The 22,168-nt window shown below is 38.3% G+C and overlaps 2 protein-coding genes and 1 non-coding gene across 5 annotated transcripts in view; 2 read left to right on the forward strand and 1 right to left on the reverse strand.

Annotated features, from left to right (window-relative positions):
- LOC131544923 (calpain-5-like) overlaps positions 1-2,996 on the reverse strand; it is a 58,295-nt gene extending 55,299 nt beyond the window's left edge. For both annotated transcript variants that reach the window (XM_058783454.1, XM_058783447.1), the window contains exons 1-2: positions 2,970-2,996; positions 2,710-2,866 (exon numbers count right to left, since the gene is read on the reverse strand). The gene's annotated coding sequence lies outside the window, so the exon portion shown is untranslated. The remainder of the gene's footprint in view (positions 1-2,709; positions 2,867-2,969) is intronic.
- On the forward strand, positions 104-197 carry trnai-uau (transfer RNA isoleucine (anticodon UAU)). The gene is made up of 2 exons: positions 104-141; positions 162-197. It is a non-coding gene; the product is annotated as a tRNA-Ile (tRNA).
- A 73-nt stretch (positions 2,997-3,069) lies between the features above and the next one.
- On the forward strand, positions 3,070-21,667 carry ntn5 (netrin 5). Of its 2 annotated transcripts, none has more exons than XM_058783619.1 (7): positions 3,070-3,594; positions 10,713-12,064; positions 12,530-12,718; positions 13,595-13,744; positions 16,039-16,092; positions 17,760-17,840; positions 19,586-21,665. In XM_058783619.1, exons 2-7 carry the CDS (start codon positions 10,726-10,728, stop codon positions 20,305-20,307), a joined length of 2,535 nt encoding a protein of 844 aa, XP_058639602.1. In that variant the 5' UTR covers positions 3,070-3,594; positions 10,713-10,725; the 3' UTR covers positions 20,308-21,665. The 2 variants fall into 2 exon arrangements, with proteins under 2 accessions (XP_058639602.1, XP_058639603.1); XM_058783620.1 differs by lacking the exon at positions 3,070-3,594 and adding an exon at positions 7,522-8,681 and having other exon boundaries at positions 19,586-21,667.
- The last annotated feature ends 501 nt before the right edge of the window (positions 21,668-22,168 follow it).

Consider the following 22,168-nt stretch of genomic DNA (forward strand, 5'->3'; position numbering starts at 1 on the left):
CTTTTGGTCTGGTCCGTCATTCGCCAGTCTTTCCAATGGTGAACGATCCTGTCCAATTAACTATTTAAGGTCAGTTGATGAGTCTATCCCGTTTTAATGTGTGGCTCCAGTGGCGCAATCGGTTAGCGCGCGGTACTTATAAGGCAGTACAAAGCAAAGCGATGCCGAGGTTGTGAGTTCGAGCCTCACCTGGAGCAATTTTAACATGCCTTCTGGTCAACATGAGCTCGACGTAGGGATTTTATTAATAAGAGCTATCCTTAAATGAAGTGATATTAAGTACTTATGGTGGCATTAAGTGTCAGGTGCTTTGAATTAAATAGTCTTGAAGAACAGATAACAATGCTAACTACATATGCAATTAAGTTGCAGGACACCTTTTTTTGTCTTTGTTTTTGCTTATTGTACAAAAGGGTATTTTCGGATGTTTTAGTAAATTGCAACCTTGACATTCCAACACAAAATCATTACAATTTTAAAAAAGTTTTATGAAAGACAACTCTTCTTGATGATCCCAGTTGGCTGGAGCTAGGCTATATATGATGTGCATGAACTGTCACCTAGTGGTTAAACACATGAGTCATGACAAGTGAATTCATGCTTATAGGTCTGTCAAACGTTAGTAACAGTATAATAACGCACACAGCGTTCACTGTAACACAGAACCTTAATTAGCAGATACTAATTACTAACCATGGGTTTTAAGAAAAAATGCCACAATGGCGCCCAAAAGGGGACTTACAACATCTTAGACACCACTAGGGGGCAGTACAGTCCTAATGTCCTAAAACATTACCTAAAAACCAAATGTCCATTCATAAACTGGTTCACTGATAGGGTGACAAACGGTCCTTGTGGATAATAAACCTATAACTTAAGTTGAAAGATATGTGACATTATCACCAGTGAGGAACCGAGAGATCCGCGTTGCGTTTCCTTTTTCAAGTTTTAGGAAACGTAAACATCCTATTGTTATGATTATTAGATGAACGGCTTTTGATTGTACTGATGCGCAACCTAAACTCCAATCGCGCAATCGGTTAGCGCGCGGTACTTATACAGCAGTACAAAGCAGAGCAATGCCGAGGTTGTGAGTTCGAGCCTCACCTGGAGCAGTTTTAGGGCCTTTCTGCATCAAGGTAAACCACACAAGGCATTATATATGTCACTTGCAGGGTTCAGTGTTGTACTTGTGGGACACACAATTGCAGTGATCTAACCTTAGTTATGCTGATTTCTTGTCATACACAGTAGGTTAGACTACTAATAAATAATATGTCCTGTTCAATATGTCTGACTTGCATTTATAGATAAGTGCTCCAATTCACTATACAGGAGTCTAGAATATAATTAATGACAAAGAATGCTTTGAAAGTGATATTACATTTTTTTTAATTTAATAGAATCAAGTTTTTATTTCATTAAAATTATACGCAAACTGATTGTGTATTTAAATCTTTCATATGCTCTTTTTCATCCATTTCTCACTCTTCTCTTTTCTTAATGTGTGTTTGTTTAAAAACTTCTTAAATTCCCACTTACAAACATTTAAAATGAAAGAAAACGCAGGGCCAGCTGCTAATGACTTCTATGACCAATCACAGTCATTAACTGAACTACACATTCTTTTAAACATTATTAATCACACATGTATGACTTCCTACCAGAGCAGTACTTTTGGTCTTGGTCATTAATTATTGTTGGTATGGGTCATTTGTGCTCTATATAGCACAGATCATGCTTTTCCTTGTTTTTCTTGATCAGTATATATACATCACAGAATTGTCAGTGTGAACATTTGTTTTTAATGCATCCATTGAATACCAAACCAGTGTATCAGCCAATACTACAATACAGTATTGAAAAGAAAATGTTCTGCAGACCACAGTATTTAGAATGTAATAATCTTGGGAACATGTGCCTGTACTAGACCTGCAGACACTGCTATGCTTATGCATTCTAACTGAGAAGAACCATAAAGTTTAAAGTGGTTTAAACCATAAAGTTTAAAGTGGGAATTGATTTAGACCAAGTTACACTACAGGATTCTGAATCTTTAGGCCTCAAAATGTTACTTCTATTTTTTCAGTTTTTTTTTACAATTATTTACTCTTCTTATGTTCTCCTAATATGACTAAATAACAGTGGACTGTGGTTTCGAAGGTAACATCTACTTAAATTTTAAAAACAAACATAAGTCTGAGCCTGAATTTCTGCCATCTTTTATCAAAATATGTATTTTTCTGGCAAGATTGCCCCTGAAATGTTGAATGTCATTCTATGTGATAATTGATCCAAACAGTTATGAAATGTGTATCCATGGAATTAATAATGACGTGTTTCATTTGAAATCAAAATAGAAATTATGCCAAGGATTCTGACTTCCTTTCGTCTCTAGGAAAAACAAAGCTCTCACGAGCAGCTGTTTCAAAATCAAACACAGTTTTGCACTGTTTGCATCATCAAATACTTGAAACCTAATTAAGGATGAAATGAGCGGAAATTAGACGAGTTCAGACAACAAAAGAAGCAGGAGAAAAAAAAAACTGGGTGATAAATGACTGAAGCTGGTTTTAATATTTAAGTGGTTACAGAATGTAATTGCAATCAAAAGCTGATACTCCAGCACTCCATAACTTGATAAAACTGACAAATGAAGTGCCACTATAAAATCTATAGGTGTATTTTCTAAACCACAGTAGCTCTCACCTCCATTTGGTGACATTCGCTCTTGCCGCTCACTTCTCTCCAACACACTCCTTGTCTGGTTCAATGTCTGGACTTTCTTCAGCCTGCTTTCAATATCACATGGTGTAATAGATCCAGCAGACACTTTCGTGTGTTGTAGCACCCAAGTCAAACTGATCTGTGTGGTGAAAGAATGCCAAGAATATGTGATATGCTCAATTGTATCAGTTCATCCCTCAATTAAGTTTGTTGTACTTGACAAGCATCCAAAAACATCAAACCTTAAAGCCACATGCTCTATAGCATGGGTACACACAAGCATACACCTGGGAAACAGTCCTCCAGGGAAGTCATCAATCAGTTTTATGGGGCTGCTCTGGGAGAGTTTCTTTTGTTTCCCTTTCAATTCAGTTGTTCTTTTTTCACTCGCACCCCTTGCCTCACCCTTACTCACTATTTCCATATGTGTCAGCTTTAGATCCTCTCCAGAGAGGGAGCGCCTCGTTCCTGGGGTTACCCAAAGTGTTGTTTCAATTGCACATTGAACTTTGAATTGACGCCCGCGAGGGTACAAGTTCAAGATCACGGTGCGTAACCAAAATTGCCTTGAGTGATATTTTCTCAGCTGAAGAGACAGAAAACCGAAAAAAATTGCCTGTCTTTCTTTGCGCATGAATTCCTAATGTGCTTAATGCATGCACAGACATTTAGTGTGTGTATGTAGCCTATGTGTGCGTCCTATGCCAGTGAAGGAGTTGACGTCAGGGTGATACGTAACCCTGCCGCGGCGCACTGAATGCAGCAGGAACTTGCGCTGCTCAGCCTGAGAATATCTGTCCACTTGTCTTGCTGTTATTGATCAACCAGGACGCGGCTACACTGGCAACCCGCATTGAAGCGCACATGGTAGGTAAACTCAGTTTTGCTCTTGTGCACCTTTTCAGTCCCCGCTTCTGTCGTTAGATCAGAGCAGGCATAATCAGGACTGCTGACAAGGGATTTAAATTTAGAATAACCTGTTGATTAGTCTTAACCAGTGATTGTACTAAAGTACCCGCGCGCTGAAACCTTAGTTGTTCTTTAAACAAATCACACGGAGATGTGATTTGATCAAAGTGTTATTATTTTTTTTGTATGATTATTATTGTTATAGCCTATATATTTTTGTATAGCCTACTTGCACTTGCATGTACATAGCACTTTGTATTGCTGCATGAATCGGGTTTTTAGTTTGAGATCAAAGTATATTTTGCAACCAGATTATTTATTTTACATCATTAATTTATTTTATATTTTCATTTGTTTTTACTATCAAATACAAAACGTGATTTATTAAAATAATTATTGTCTGCTGTTTACCTAGAATATTTTCCCCAAGCGCTATAGCCCAATCCGTATACCAAGAATCTTCATAAGTGTTGTTCTCCTGTAAAAAAATAAATTAATATATAGAAGCCAAATGGATAAAAGACTATCACTTAATTGAAATACATATTTTAATATTTAATAAAGCAACTCGCAAAATTTAATAAAGCAGTTGTAAATGAATGCATATTATTATAATTATTATTGTATTGTGCTTATCAGATTTGCATCAGAACCATGACTAGTCCATGAAAAAAAATTAAATAAACAAATTAGCAAACTGTAGTAGCCTAAACATAGCCCTAAGAAAAATACGTGATTGATTGTCATAATCAGGAACCTATACCTGTCAGTGGCGGATGGGCTGCATGATCTGTGAATTGTACAAAATTGTTCTGCCGGAAGGCTACGCGTAATTTAAGGATAATGAGATCATTCGTCTACGCACACACCGCAAATCTTGTCAAACAATCCTGAAGTATTATTTAGGTTAAGGAATATAATATTCCACAATCCACTGCATTTTAAGAATAATGTTATTTTCATGATAACCATAGATTAATTATAAAGATGCGGGGCAGATTACATATTTTCCAGAACAGCGCGCGCTGTTGAAGTTGCTTCAAATCTGGCATTTTGTAAATACGCCAGTGAACCTCAGATGATATGTTATTCATATATTATGGTGTTTTATGCCTTATTAGGTGCATAATTATCAAATGTCATGATGCAAGCTAATTTAGAAAGTCCATAATTAATTTAAATACTCCCCATCGGATTAATGGGACACAATCAGTTTAGGCCATGCAATACAACAACGGGGTATACAAAGGCCCGAAAAATAACAGCTTAAGGCCATGTAGGTGGCCAGCTGCGAAACCATTATTTTAGTAAAAAATGCAATTTCCGTTCCCCGTTCTGCGGGCGCACTTCGTGCCTCGTTATTCTGTGACATATGTCGGGTCAACTGATAAACACGAATGGTTGTAATTATAGCTCCATAAAACAGAATTTTTCATTAAATGATCATTAAAGGGTTCGCCTTAGTTCACATCCCAGGTGATTTAAATCTCATTGCACAATACAAACTCAGATTACAGTGGAAATATAGAATTGAGAAGGAATCTCGACAGGCCTGCAATGATCAGTTATCTTTTTTTCTCCTTTTTTTTAAAGGATGATCTGTATTTGAATGGAAAGACCAGCTATTGCCAAACTGCCAGCATACTTGACAGGATGATACATTCTCTCGCTGTATCTTCTAAAACACATGGTTAACCTTCATTTTAAACGTTTAATTAACGATAAATGGGATGAAACCCCCCTTGCTAATTGTTCCACCCTAGGTTCATCATGGAATGTTGTGCTTGGCATAACTGGAGCACGGAATCACGGACGGCGATTTCATGTGCATCTGTTTTTCAACATTGAGACGAAACCTGCAGGGAAATGTCATGATTTCACTGCCAGGGCACATAGCGTGGGAGAGAGAGAGAGAGAGAGAGAGAGTGATCGGCCTCTCTTTTTTCCTTCTTTCTCTCCCTGTTCCGCTGTCTACTGTACTACATGTGTTTTCCCATTCAAACATGTATCCTTGCTTGGACCTATTAGGCATATGTTAAAGCTGACAGGGTGCACTATGAATATTCTTGTATAAACTTCAAAGCACAGAAGGTTACATCTGGCTTGGCTTCTTGAATAAGATTTCACAAAACGCGAATACAGCATGATTCAAAGTCAGAATTATCCTGTCTAGTTTGCAGTGTCACAACTGTCTGAATGAACTGTACCAAATAGGCTATTTAACAAAGGGGAATATATTTAACACTTCATTTTCGTTCATTCCGTTTCGTGTTTTGTACCAATGTTGTGCATCAGGTTGACAAAGGTGTGTTTGACAAATTTGTGTCTGGTAAAGGGTTATTAATAGGCTATGCTTCTGCTGAAGGATGTCAGTTTATGACATTTATCACTGAAAACACTAGTCTCTGCCGAGCATGACTACTAATCAAATGTCAATTCAAGACCGATATATCCATGCTTTGCAGATATTCGCCTTTAATTTTAAGACCATTTGAAATTAGGCTACCGGAAGATACGAGAGGTGTTACTGGCAGCTGCTACATGGTTAAACAGGTGTGTGAGTGAGAGCGAGCGAGCAACAGTGCATGTCCTGCGTACAACGCTTATGGGAAAACGACAGGTTTTTGAAAGCGCAAGAGAAAACGTTCTTGTTTCTATTCAGCTGTGGACAACGAACAGACAGTTAGTGATTTATTAATTTATGATGGACAGGGACATAACCGCAATAAATCACGCAATTTTAAATCAGTTCATTTCAAGAACATGGATCCCACGTGTAGGCCTATCACGGGGATCGCTTGTCAAAGATTCAGTACAACCTTGGCTGGCTGTCGTCCACGACGAAGAATGTTCAAATGTGTTAAGCAGGCCAAATCTTTCTCATCTGTCCGACAACATACCCCAGGGTTAAGATTTAGGACGTGAAGAGCAGCACTGTGAACGCGGAAACTGACAGGTATCGAGCTCTCCTAAGAATAGACCTGAGTTATGTGCCAAATGTGTGCAAAATCATATTTCAGAGAGAAACGAGGAAACGTTCTATCACATTCTAAATCACTTCCTTTTTACAATCATAGTGCTTTGTATATATTTGAAAAAGAAAAAATAAATCCACACAAAATAAATGTATTTTTTATTTGTATATTTTATTCCTGTAGCTATGACAACTTGCTTTGATCTCTGTTTAACTTGAAAAAAACATAGACGTGTGAAACTCTCAAGTAGATAGCCTAACAACAGTTTGCATGCTATTTTTATTCTAATTTTATATCATATAAAATACTAAAACACTTTATACTTTATACTTTTCTCAATGATGATCGTTTCTGTGGCGATACGAAAATCCCCCCATTTGTTTTGAACGACCAGTATATTCAACCCGGGGCGCGGGGCTGTATATGCTCGATGATTGACTGGATGTTTTGTTTGTCTTTTTCGAAAAGCTGTTTGGTCGCGCATAAATTACATACTTCAACGCAACCATGTATTCAACCAATGTATTCCTAAAACAAATGGATTAAGCAAATTCCCATTTAGATTGGAAGGCAGTAGAAGCAGCCTATGGCCTACACTGACAAAAATATTCGAGATGTGTTATAATATGTAATTAAGTGAACTATTTTAAGACTTTTTAAATATATATGATAAAAATATAAACATATAAAACATAGGCCTATTTGTCCTTGTCCCCCAATGGCTATCAGTCAAGACTCGTGCCTCATCTTGTTGGCTCGAGCACAAACAAAGCTGATCCGATCATTTCTTTTTGACTTTGTGATAACTAATGAAGAAGCACCCCCGATCGTTTTCAAAGCTAACTTCTGGTGAACAGGAACGGACACTTTGTAGCTTTCATACTACGACGGGTGTGAATTTATGGAAAGAGCTAGACAAATTGTGGAAACTGTATCCAAGGTTCTACGTGCTGCTAGACTGAGAAAGCAGCAACTAAACAAGTCTGAATTTCCCTTACGAAAATTAACCTTGGTTTTACTAGAAAACAAACAAACAAACAAAAAAAAAAACCTGGTTATAGGTTAATCAAATTAACCATGGTCTTCCTTCACTAACCATAGTTTAACCATGGTAATTGTAGTAAAACTATAGTTATACAAATGGTAATCAATGCGCCAAAATCATGGTTACTACACATTTACTATAATAAAACCAAGGTTAATTTAAGTAAGGGTTGTCTTTTAAGGGGCTTACGAGCTCAATAAACAACATATTACTTTAGCTTCAATCCATCAAGCGTGTGTAATGAGCTATGTTCAATTAGCTAGCACTGCAATGAAGCCAGGGACGATCGCAAATCATGCTGAGAGTGGATCAAACCCTCCCTGCTCGAGACCCGCGCCTCTCTGCCTCAACGACAGCCGTGAATATCTACACGCTCTCATCACTTTCCCAACTTACAGTCTTACACATCGCCCTCAGATACACTGCCGCCTCTCCGAAACCGGAGATTCAATTAATCAGGCGATCAATTAATGCGGAAGGGTTTTTCACAGTGTTCTCAGTTTTCCCCTGGGGCACGTCGCAACATGTGTGGAATGATCGCGAGCCGCACACCGGACCCTGGGAATGTGCCACAGCGGGAAAGAACGCTGCTCTGTCCCGCACTTGGCCGCTCATCACCTCCCGTTGCAGAGGCAGACACCTGGTGATGTTTACGAGAAAAAATGCTTCAAACACGTATTATTTGAAATAAATATTTAAACGTATAGAAACCCAAAGAACAATAATATGTAAGACAGTGGGTGGTTTTACCTCTCAGTGGGCTTTCTTTGACCTTCATGTCCCTCAGGGGTCCTCATATTTCAGCCTACGAGATAATTGAGCAGAGTGACTCCTCTAGTGAATCTCTCAGTGCTCCCCTCTCCTACCGGGCCGTTTATGCAGCCCTGCTGACTTTGCTGTCAATGTCAAACGCTTGTTAGGACATCATCAATCATCAACACTTAGGAATATTCTCAGAACTTTGAAGGCAGGCGATACACTGAAAAAAGAGAGGGCGAGAAGAGCTGAGGGAACAGCAAATGTTCGTAAGTGTTCATCTGTTATAGTTTAGGATGCACTTCCAACAGTTAACAACTGATCATTTGAGGCACTGTCCGAACACCGAGGATTTTACCGAGGGTTTCATTAGAAGCGAAGAGTGTTAGCTCTCAAATGCAACCTATCTGCCTGTCTCTTTTAAACCCACAAGTTGTCAGGGCTCTATATCACTCTATCTAAGGAAGAGTGAGTGCATTGTTTCTCTTGTCTGCAGGCGAGATTTTGTAACTTTCTCTGGTCTAGATTATCATCAAATAAATAAACAGACTCCTCCATCAGGCCAAGAAGTGGAAGACAGAGATTCATTACTGAGGGCCTGCAGACAGGCGGGTGCAGGCTTACGCTGACTTGCCAAAGGAAGTGGCTCAACTTGAACATGCATTTCTCACATTCAATCTATAAATCTGCCACTCTATTTTATTTTCTAATCTTAGTTCCCCACATTTCCCTGTCCTTCTTGCTTTTCTCTCAAAATCTCACTCTCTCTCTCTTTCTTTCTGCTTTTTTTTTGCTATCTTGCCTCAAGTTAATTATTGGAACTTAGAATCAGGGCTTAAGGGTACAGACTGAGGAACAACCAAATGTTGCACTGGGTCCTGGAACAGACGGGCCCCTTATTAACCCTGGAATGCATAAAGGGCATGATTTATGGAATCTTTGTTTAAAAAAAAAAAAAAAATTATGCTTTATAATAATCCATGCATTCTTCATATAGCTTATGTGAACCTCTTCTGTAAATGAACCTCACAAATTCCATTTGCATATTTATTGTTTTTATACAGAAATTATTGTAAAGGTGGTCATACTGTATATGTATTTCCTATAGTATTTTATTTTGTAGAAATAATATTTATTTTTATATTTATATTCATTTTATATAATTTTTTTTTTCAGTATAAAATAGCAATATATTATTGTTGTAAATAATAATATTTATTTCCTACATTTTTGTTTGTAATGATGTCAATTTCATATTTAGATTTTTATGACAGTTCTATATTTCAATGTATTTAAGGGTCAATGCACCACAGGATTCTGTCCCTTTTTAATCAATATCTGATTTCATTCATGTACTACCAGCCAAAGTTTGGCCAAACCTGAATTCATGTTTCTCATGTTCTAAAACAAGTAGGCCTGTCCAAAATTTTGAAAGGTGCTGGTCTCATTCCCTCAAAAAGAAGCAGTGTAAAAAACTGAAAATGTGTTTGTGTGATGTGCTGGACCTGTCTGCAAAAATCATGGCCAAATAATCTGCTAAATCTACCAGCAATTAAAATTTCTCACGGACAATTTATAGTTATAAACAAATATGTTAAAATCTAATACGGTTCATTTTGACACCCTTTATATAAAGCTACATATAGTTTAAACTCTCTCTCTCTCTCTCTCTCTCTCTCTCTCTATAGTTTATTTGGGTCATGTGAATCTTTTCATCCCACTTTTTCTCTCAATAATCAAGTCAATTTATTCCTTCCTACACTGCTTCTTCCCATCTCCACTCACAATTCCCCATCTGCAATAGACAGGTTTAGATTAAAAGAGTGGAAAGCCATAAATATGATAAATGAGAGAGGGCTTGGAATATTGGACCAGCTGCTCCACATGCTCTATGTCATCTCTTGCAATCTCTCCATGTTTATAGACTCAATTGCCCCTGTTCCTTCTTTACAGAGTTGAAAATGTCAAAATGAATATACATTTAAAAGCCACATTATTTCAGACACTTTGACACAGACCAGATAAAGAGAGGCCTCCTACTGACAAATAGGCCTCTGATTGGCTGCATTATGTGTGTCAAATGGTCGACTTAGAAGCTAGAATGAGTGTCGTGAGTTGTGAGCTGGGATGTTTTTAATTGTGGCACAGGTGGTGTGGTCTGAGAAAAACCATACTGCAATGCTCTCGCCTGTTTAAGCTTCACTCAACCGTCATGTAAATCCATCAGTATCCTGACTTTTTGTTATATGACCTCTTATAAATTTTTTCATCTTTCTTTTTCTCCTTCCCTACTGTTACAGGCTTGATGACATCATGTCCAGATATCACTCCCCTCCTTTCCAGACACTCTCCTTGCTCCCTCTTTTCCTCTTCACCCTCTTCCCTCTCTCCCTTCTTTCTCCTCTCCTTTCTCAATCTCCTCTCAGCTGGACCTCTCCTCATGACCCCTGCTATCACCTGGATGGGCGTCCACGACACTGTCTATCTGAATTCATCAATACGGCCTATGGAGTGCCTGTGACGATGGAGGACCTCCAGCAAGGACCCAAGACAAACATCAGCACTTTAACAGACCTTCATAACCCTCACAATCTGACATGCTGGACGGCTGCCGAAGGCTCAGGCGGTGGGGACTGGACTTTAACAGTTCCCCTAGGCAGACGCTTTGAAATCACTTACATTAGTCTTCAGTTCTGCCAACAGGTGGAGTCTGTAGAATCCTACTCCATCTCCATATTGAAATCAATGGACTTTGGCCGGAGCTGGCGCCCCCTACAGTTTTATTCAAGCGACTGCATGGGCACATTCGGCCGTCCTGTGCAGTCCATCGCTCTGACAAAGCACCAGGAGACGGAGCCGCTGTGTTCAGATCCCAGACCACTGCAGAAGCATCGTGGAAATGTCGTGCTGGCCTTCTCGACTTTGGATGGACGTCCTTCCTCACCAGATTTTGACTACAGTCCAGGGCTCCAAGATTGGGTGACTGCAACAGACATAAAGATAGTATTTCATCAATCATTGGATAAACTGAAAAAGCAAAAAGAGAAACTAAATGAAGTGGGGACATTTAGATGGAGGGAAAGGGGAGACAAAGTTCTGAGGTTTGGCGAGAAAAACACTGGCGTTGAAATTTGGAGAAACAGTCAAGAAAAACAGACTTCAACACAGAGAACTAGAAACAAAAGCACTGTGCACCAAAGTGGCCTCAATGTTACTCGAAAAGAGATGGGATCTCAAGGTAGAGTGGGAAGAGGCCGTAAGAAAGACAGTTACAAGCCATGCCAGGACGGCACATGTGATTGGTCCCTAAATATCCCGCAGCAGGGCTCCAAAGGGCGAGAGCTGAGGAGAAGAAGAAACAATGCAGGGAGGGGGAAGTCCCATTCTAAATCGAGAAAAAACACCTCACGCAACCTTGTTCCATCATCTCTTTACGCCCCACCGAAACCCTCTCTCGCCCTTTCCGACCTGCAGGTCGGCGGCAGGTGCAAGTGCAATGGCCACGCCTCTCGCTGTCGTCGCGACAACCAGGGGCGTGCCGTGTGTCAGTGTGAGCATCACACATCTGGGCCGGACTGTGACGTGTGTGAGCAATTTTTTTATGATCGACCGTGGCAACGGGCCACACCCAGCCAACCACACCCGTGCGTCCGTGAGTTTATGCCTGTGTGTGTCTGGTGGTCCTTCTGTGCTGAAATGTCTATTTTTAAATAGGATTCACTGCTACTTGCAGAAAAATAGTATTTTTTCACACAATATCATATAAAATGTAAACATCTTCATTATATAATTTACAATTGTCTGAGTAGGTACTACATTTGAATTTGAACTATATGAGTATGAGTATGGGTAGTATGAATGATTTTGGATATACTACTCTTTTGGCATACTGTTTTTCGCATACTATACATACTACACAGTCCAGGGCTGTGTAGTATGTAATCTTATGAAGTGTTTATTTGCAAATATATTTGAGCATTATTTCATATTTTAACTAGAATTTTTTTTATTAAGAAGTTCCATTTCTTTACTGAAATTAAAATGTTTTTCACTCCTTTCACTGCTATTTTATAATCTTCTATCTGCGCTCATCTTTGTCTGTTTCTCTCTTTCCCAGCATGTGAATGTAATGGTCACTCTACTAAGTGTAGGTTCAGTATGGCCGTCTATCAGCAGTCTGGTCGAGTCAGTGGAGGTATTTGTTTGAAGTGCCGGCACCACACAACGGGACGCCACTGCCAGTTCTGCCAGAACGGATATATGCGAGACCACAGCAAACCGCTCAGCCACCGCAAGGCCTGCCAGCGTCAGTAACAATTGATTTGTCTGTGTGTTTTATGTGGAAATCATGTTTAAGCTGGTATATACGCGAGTGAATCATTCTTGCCGTTCCACAAGTGAAAAGAAAAACATGTTTTTTTTGGCTTTGCCATCTGTGGGGTCTGAGGTGTGTGAAAGGCAGCATAGTCTGTGTCTATGTTATGGCTACACTATGAGTGATGGAATGCGCACTGACATTTGCCCTTTGACTGCTCTCATATCTATGGCATGCTCACAGAACATTTTAGTCAATGTCCCAATATAACATCAGTTTACACTGCGTGCTTGTGCATGCATTTCATACATCAATGTTTATTTGTAATTTAGTTTGTAAAATATATACAAAATCTAAATTATGTCTTGAAAATACCATAAAACCTCTGCTAACACCTAAATATTTGAATTAGATGATAGAATTATCTTAGAAATTTGGAAACTGAAAGATTTAGAACTTGTTAATGTTAAAACAGACCTGAGTTTTTAAGCGTGTATAAATGTTTGTAGGATGGTTGGAGTTTTGTTTGGATGAAGAAAGGTTGAGCAGAAGCAGAGAAGCAGATCTTTCCTCTCAGTGGTCTCCCAGCCATCACACATATGTTTTATGGGGAAAATCTTGCTCAGGGGTCAATGAGACTTGAATTACAACTGAAGACATGAACCACAGCTGCCTTGTTCTGTGTAGTATTACTCGTCATTTCCCTTCATGTGTCTAAACCTGCTAGTCTCACACTAATACCCTTAGTCTCATGATAAATCTCTTCTCCTTCCTTCCATTTTTTCCTGCTTCTTCTTTCTACATTGCTCTTGTTCCTAATCTTTTTCTTCACTTTCATCCTTTCATTTTTCATTTTGTTTCCCTCAGCGTGCCAGTGCCACCCCATGGGTGCAGTGGGCCGTTGGTGTAACCAGTCCACAGGGCAGTGTTTGTGTAGAGAAGGAGTCACAGGACAGAGGTGTAACCGTTGTGCTCCCGGGTACAAGCAAGGCCATTCCCCCCTCCGGCCATGCATCCGTAAGTATCACACCTAGCATTACTAATTTGATTAGATTCTGTATGATAACTAAAGTTGCTGGCCATAAGAAGCACTGTTTACAGTAATGATATACTGATATATTAGCCAGGAGTAATAATTGGCCCATATCTAGTCATCAACTGATGATGTTCTCTTGATGAACAGTGTGCATGACACAATCCATAATTTAATATTTGATGGATAAAATACATATTGCGAATAAGGTCTCTCTCTTTAACATCATACACACAACATAGTCCAATAAACACATACATTCCAGGCAATGTCGAGGTCTGACTTCAAAATAGGACTAGTACGGCTTCTGTCTGAATAAAGTGTGTATGTGATTTAAAAAAAAAAAAGATTATTTACTGCTTTAGTACAACTTTTGAATTCTTACAGTGAATTTAAATTCTCTTAGTAGCTTTCAGTTGATAGTAAACTATTTCTGTTTTCATTATTCTGAATTTGAGTAAATGATTTATAAAACAATCTTATATTCATTTAATATAGTTTGTGTCTTGTTATCACTGAATTGTATAAATTATAGGCTATATCGGTCAGTGGTCAGGGGAAACGGCCATTTCAACCCATACACTACTTTTCAAAAGTGATAGTGAAGATGCTACAAAAACAATTCTAGAGTCCTGAGAAAAAATGCATCACAGTTTCACAAATATTAAGTAGCACAACTGTGTTCAACACTGCTAATCAGAATAATGGAATAAATGACTTTATAAAAGTCATATATATATATATATATTTCATAATATTATTGTTTTAATTGTATTTTTAATAAGCCTTGGTGAGCATAAGAGTCTTCTTTTAAAAGCGTCTCTTAACCGACACCAAATATTTGAATGGTAGTGTATGTTTAGTCATTTTTGGAGACCTGCTATTGTGTTTTTTTCCTGTTTTATTTTCCCCCTCAACTGCCCTTGACCCAATTAAATGGCTTAATTGATTTAAACTCCAAACTCAGTATTATTGTCCCTTGGCAAACTACTGTTTGTTTATGAAAGATTTAGTAGAAGCCGCTCTCTGAAATTCTAACGCCTTCCCCTCATTCCTGTGAATAACTGGTTCCATACAAAGTCCTGAAACTTCTCAGGTGGTGCCACTTGGCTTTCATCAACATTACAATCAGCTTTCCTGGATTTCTGGGTGCCTCATTTTCATTACGTGATAATCCAATGAATATTGCTGCGTTTTTATTTCTCAAAGTTCACATAACAGCGCAAGCCTCAGGGAGAAGGATGACATTGTATGGCGTACAGCACCTGTCGTGGTGCACAACTAGACCCGTTTCCCTCCCAGCACGACAGACGCATAATTCTTCACGGGTTACGGCTCAGTGATAGAAGAGCTTGTTTGTTGTTCTACATGGATCGTCTCAACATGGATATTTATAGCGTGAGCTCCCGTCTTTCCTGCACCAAAGGCGAGCCGCAGCTAAAAACATGACCGGCACCAGCGAACCGTTTGCCACCTCTCATGGAGCAGGAAACGCAGCCGTCGTTTATCACAGGGAAAGTGACCCAGACATTAGATATTATTAGCACTTGAAGATTTGTGGGGTTTTTATTTTGGATAACAGGGACCAGGAAGTCTCAGGTTATCCATGTTAAACCCTATCTATATGCTACATCCTTTAAAGCAAATGGATTTCTTCAGGTCTACATTTGCCAGCTCTTACACCCAGAGACCTACTAAATGCCTCCGGGGCTAAAAACACTAAAATGAATTTGAAGCTGTTTGACGTTTGATATGAGTTATTGCTGAGGGACTTTCGAGTTTGGGGGGGTTGGAGGAGGAGGATAAGGTGTCAGTGTCCCAGTTGTGTCAGAGATATGGGCAGAAGTACAGAACTCATGGGTAATATATGGTTGACCCAACGTTGCAGACCTATCATGGGCTGTATGTATGCGTGTTCGACAGAGGGCGTCCTGATAGGCCGCCCTATTGACCTTTAAGACCACACACATGCACGAAATTGTCTGGGCTCACTCACAGTGACAAAAGTACGCTTGTTTTTAACACAAGCATTCCACATGCACTAAAACACAACAGGGCAAACTGCAGTCACAGCACACACGTCCCCTTTCTCCCTCACACACTCACAAATGGCAAGTATGCCCTAATGAGCCACAGCAGGGATTAGAACCAGTCACCCACAGCGGAGGTGTGAAAAAGAGGAAGGACAAAATGAAAGGCACACAAATAAACTTGTCACTGCTTGCTGTAATTTAATGAGGCCCTCGTCCCCCTTTCTCTCTGTCTGTTGTTCGTTCAGGTATTCAGGAGGTTGCACCACCCACCCCAGTTTACCAGCCTCAGTACAGCATTGGTAAGCAATTGGTTCTTCCTAATAAACACGCGCGCACACACACACACACAATAATTTTATTTGGAGCTTCCTGGTTAGATACACTGTTCATTTGTGAACTGTCATCTTTTTTTCCCAATGTAAAGTATTTATTTTTTGTTAATGTTATGTTTTGCTCACGTATAACATTGCCAAACTTTATAAACAAAACAAGAACAATGACAAGAAACAGCACAATAAAAATGAAATATTAAAATAAGACACACATTCTACATAATTAAGCAATTAAATGTGATTTACTGCCCCCTGGTGGATCAAGTTTGTGTTGTATGATTTGGTGTGTAACACAATTGCTTTCTTGCCACATGAATGTCTCATAAAAATGTTCTGCATTATATAGTGTAGAATGATAACAGTATGTCTTTTAACAAGCTGCACAATTGGAATTATTCATATTCCTATAATGAATAGTGTGGGATATGTAATGCACCACCTTTTACATATTATTAACCTATGTATAATTTATCATTATAGTTGTCTTTGTAGAGATGTTTGCAGCAGAATTTAAATTTATCACCAATTTGATGAAGTTTGCATGTTATTTTCCTGTTTATTACTGTGATGCTTTGCAACAATCTGTATTGTATAAAGTGCAATATAAATAAAGTTATCTGACTTGACTAGTATACCAATAATTATAATAATTTATGGCTTTCCTATTTTATTTTAAATTCAAATAAATCTGAATTTATATGCAGAAAGAAATTTACAGCATCATCCCCCATCCCTGCTATGTATGTTTTCTCTAAACAAATCAACATCAGAATTACTTTTTGTCCATTTTCAGGCTTGCTTAAAAAACATGGAACTGCCTCTGCAATTATTTAAAAGTTGCTTTAATGGTATCCTGTCACATTTTTTGAAATTGCAAAAGAGTTCAATCCTGCTGTTCATTTATTGACACTGGTTCAGACTTATAAGCTTTATTTTAAAACTATATTATTGTCTTCTGATTCCACTGTGACCACAAGTCTCTGCTGACTCCCAACAAAAACCAAGTATTGATACCAAACAGAGATAAGACCGAAAAATATATAACCCTTTCTTAAGAGACTCACATATGAGTCTCAGGTTGACTAAATGAAGTATTTTCCAGGGTGATACTATCTTGAAATCTGGCCTGGTGACCAGCAGACAGTAAAAAACCCAGAGCAGATATTTTCTTTCTGAATAAAACGTGTTGTACCATTGACAGCAACAGCATATTGTGCAGTCTGCCATGATTATGGTAATATATACCTGCCGCAGCTGCTTCGCTAATATATAAAAAAGTGCAGTGCAGTCCATTACTGCTGATTGATTTCACACACATTACTGTGATCTGCACTGAGTAGACAGGCCAACTCTAGATCTCTGGAGACTAAAGAACTGCCTTTTACTTATAGAAAAAAAACACTCCTGGACCCCTGTGCTCTATTAAATACTTGAATAGAGATATAGAACAGCCCTTCTCTTTCCTTTCTTGGAAAGATTGATACTGGTGGTCTAGTTTGTACAAAGTGTCATTTAAAATAGATTACAGAATGTGTGTGATTAACCTTTCCATTGTTGCTTTTAGTAATGGAAAAAAAGTTTACATAGAAATGTGTGTAATTACAGTAAGTGTTTCTCTCTCTCTCTCACTCCAGGCGAGGAATGTCTTTCTTACTGTCCACCTTCCCAAGCAAGAGTCAAAATGAATTTAGAGACATATTGTCTCAAGGACTATGGTAAGTCCTTAACAGCGGAATTTAGTTTATGCCTCAGAATAAAACATAAAAAGGCAATTGTGTAAGTTAAATTAAGAAATAAAGTCACATCATGTGGTATAAAGTCACAATTATGAGAAACAAGGTTGCAATTGTGGGATATGTAAATCACATGTAGACATAAAAAGTCACAATTACCTTCTTTTTTTTTTGTTGAGGTGAAAATCAAACACTCTCAGCTGACTCTCAGCTGATCCACGTCTACCTTTAGGGATACGACACCTATCACAGCACCCATAAATAAAGTATTATCAGCAGCTTTCACGTTGCTCAATAATAGCTAATTACCCTCCTCCATCCCCAACTCCTCCTCTCATCCAGTCAGGATTCAGCCTTCTGATTTCCCTTTGAATCAGACTAATTTCTAAAATGTGTACATTCAGTTATTGAACATAAATGATATCCGCAATACCTTTATGTTTGTTCTGTTCTGTTTACCCCAGGGGGTAATCGCTGCTCTCCCTGCTCTCATCCATGCTAGGCAGAACAGAACCATACCGCCGATCCAAACTGTATGCTAATTGTCAATCATCCTTGACGATAGTGGCCCTGACAGAAAAAGGAATATGACAGAAATATACTGCCAGTCAAAAGTTTGGAATAATGAAGTTTGTGAAAGGAGTCTCTTTTGCTCACTTTTTTAACATCTAAAATAAAATAAAATAAAGCAGTAATATTGTGATATATTATTATATTTTAATATGGCTGTTTTATAGATTAATATTTTTCAAAAAGTAATTTATTCCTGTGACGGTAAAGCTGAATTTCCAGCAGCCATTACTCCAGTCTTCAGTGTCACATGATCCTTCAAAAATCAATCCTTCTGTTCTGGTGCTCAATTATTGTTGTTGCTAATGTATTAATAATGATTCTTATTGTAATCAGTGTTGAAAATAGTTTAATTGTTGTGGAAACCATGATACATTTTTTTTCAGGATTCTATGATGAATAGAAAACACAGTGAACTAAATTTATTTAGTTATTTTACAGTATTTTAAATTGTAATAATATTTAAAAATATTGCTGTTTTTCTGTATTTTTGATCAAATAAATGCAGCCTTCATGAGAATAAGATATTTATTTTAAGAACATTAAAAAAATCTTAATTATTTTAAACCTGTATTGTACTATGTATAGAATTACATTTCTTTTGAAAATCACTGAAGTATGTGAAGCATGATGAAGAACCTTAAGGCCGGAAAACAACACGCTACTACCCTCTTAAAATCGGAACATATTTTAAAACACTATGCATCATGCATAGTGTAATTGTAAATGGTTACACAGCACAGACACGCACAAAAAACCCCCACTGGGCATCATAGACAAAACAACTAATGATCACGCATTGCCAGACTTTCAAATCATTCCGAACGCAACAATCTCACAGAAACCTGCGCCTTGTTACTAGAAGCTGCATGACAAATTAAAACAATATGTTCAAGAATCGGCTCAATGTCTGATATCCTCTGACTGGATAGAATCATAGTCCGCAGCTAAAAAAGTCAGAGTCTGAAGCCTTTCACACACTACAGTATGCAATGTTCTGTGAAATCCGTCAACTCTGCTGAAAATCCGCAGACATGCTTTGACTTTTGGCAACTATGGTTGACTTACTAAGTGAGGCAAAAGTCATGTAATGTATTCCAGTCTTTAGTCTTATTGTCTAACATCCTTGTCTGTTTTCTGTCATACTTTTGTCCCAGTGCTGAAGGTGCAGGTCAAAAGTAAGGAACGCTCCGGTCCCTGGTGGCAGTTTTCCATATTGGTGCAGTCAGTTTTTCGTATGGGCTCTTCGCACGTAAAGCGAGGCATTCAGGCCCTCTGGGTTCCAGATCGGGACCTGAGCTGCGGTTGCCCTGCGCTTCAGATGGGCCGGACATTCCTCCTGATTGGAGCGGAGGAAAGCGGCCGGAGTTGGGCCCCCGAGGAGAGGCGATTAGTCGCAGACCGCACCACAATGGCTTTGCAGTGGAGGGAACACTGGAGCCCCAAATTAAGAGGCTTCCGCGGGCAGGACACCCGGGGAAAGTGCCTCCATGGAAATACCACGATGCAGAAACACTCTCACCCAAACTTGTACGAAGAATACACCCCCCCACATCTTAACAAACTGCAGTCTGAGCCACACAGACCACATAAACATGCACACACGGCACATAAGCAGCATCATTTAACCACACAATCTGGAGGATCAGACCTCACGCACACACAGAAAAGAGGAGGAACTCAGGGCGTACATGGAAATGACACAGAAACGCACCTTGAGGAGGACCATAAGGCTGAAAACGTCACTCAGGAAACACAGCATGTGTTGCAGCACACCCAGGATCCTCTCTCAGGTACTTCAAAGACGAGTCAAGCCAATGAGCATGAGCAATACCACCCAACAGCATGTCCAACATGGTCACCTGGGCCATCTGTCTAACAAAATGAGATATTATGAGCAGCAATACAAAAGGAAGTTGAAGGAGTAGTTTACCAAAAAAATTTAAATTTGCTAAAAAATTTACTCACTATCATCCAAGGATGAATTTGTTTCTATATTAGAACATGTTTGAAGAAATGTATTATTACATCACTTGCTCACCAATGGATCCTCTGCAGTGAATGCGTGCCAAACAGCTGATAAAAACATCACAATAATCCATATATAATCCACACGACCCCAGTCCATCAATTAATGTCTTGAAGTGAAAACCTGCAGGTTTGTAATAAACAAATTCATCATTAAGATGTTTATAACCATTGCTTCTGGCTAAAATAAAGTCCTCTATTCATAATATTGCTTTCTACAGTGAAAGAGTCATCTCATCCGAACTAGGAGAGAAAGGAGAGAAATATTACACTGGAGGAAGCATTATTATGGATTATGGACTTGGATTTTGGCCATAAATGGATTATGGACTCATATTTGGTTACAACACCTTAATAATGGATTTCTTACTAACACACAGTTTTTTACTTCACAAGATGTTAAATGATCAACTTGTGGATTATTGTGATGTTTTTATCAGCTGTTTGGACTCTCATTCTGATGGCACCCATTCACTGCAGAGGATCCATTGGTGAGCAGGAGATGTAATGCTAAATTATTCCAAACTGTTCTGAAACTCATCTACATCTTGGATGGCCTGAGAGTCAACAAATTTTTAACAAATTTTCATTTTTGTGAACGATTCCTTGAAGAAATGCCTACAGTGGGCAAGAAATGGCATGGCAAGGGATATTTTGGTTGCCTCTAATCTAGGATGTTTCCTATACAGAGCCACTCAATCCGCTGAATATTCACACACTTTATGAGTATCTAAGTATTTTTGTATGTTGTGCTATATATTCATCACCAGATTACAGAGCCATTTGTATTATTTTTATTTTTATTGTTTTTCAGATGAAACATGCAGGTATTTTTCATGTCACATGCTCTGAGAACATTTGTTTGCACCTTCCCTCCAGGAAGAGATGAGTCTAATCCAAATATTAAAAGACTGAAAATCATCATATTTTACTCAACATGAATGGCATCCTGTTCAGTCCACAGTATTTAGTCTAACAGTCTGACTTGTAAGACTCTTATTGCTGGATTGTAAAAGGCACATTGTTTTCAGATCAGCAGCTGACAAATCTTATCCATTCTGGTCTCCATCACTGACAGACATGTTAAGTGTGGCTACATTTTTTGTGCCCACAGTAAGTCAGTAAGTAATTATTTTTTTTAAGTTGTTTTTGTACATTTTTGTGGCTAGAAAACATATATACATACATGCATATATATATATATATATATATATATATATATATATATGAATCATGAATCTCATTGACAGTGAATTCAGACTGTATACAACAGATCTTTAATATGGTGCCTTTTTAAGTCTTATTACTTGTGAATATTTTAAGATATCATATAATATGTAAATGTTATAAATATTTGCATATCAAAATGTGACAAAACATATTTTTTTCTGTTTAACTTAACACTCTACCTCATAATAAATATTGTTAACAAGCCTGGTAAAGTCATTTATTCAGTTAATACATTTAATAAATGTTTCCATTTCAAAGAATCCCTTGTGAAAAAGAAGTGCACTTAAGTATACTTTTATAAAGTGTACTTATTGCAGAGATAATATACTTTATAAGAACATAAGTGCAAATTAAACATGCTATTTTCGATGCTTAAATACATTGTATATGTAATTAACTTCAAATGTATCACATCTCAAAGTGATATTAAATGGAATTAGTTTAACTTTTGAATGATTTTTTAAAACCACTTAAGTGGGACT

This window comes from Onychostoma macrolepis, chromosome 07 (genome assembly GCF_012432095.1).
Source record: "Onychostoma macrolepis isolate SWU-2019 chromosome 07, ASM1243209v1, whole genome shotgun sequence".
NCBI lineage: Eukaryota > Metazoa > Chordata > Actinopteri > Cypriniformes > Cyprinidae > Onychostoma > Onychostoma macrolepis.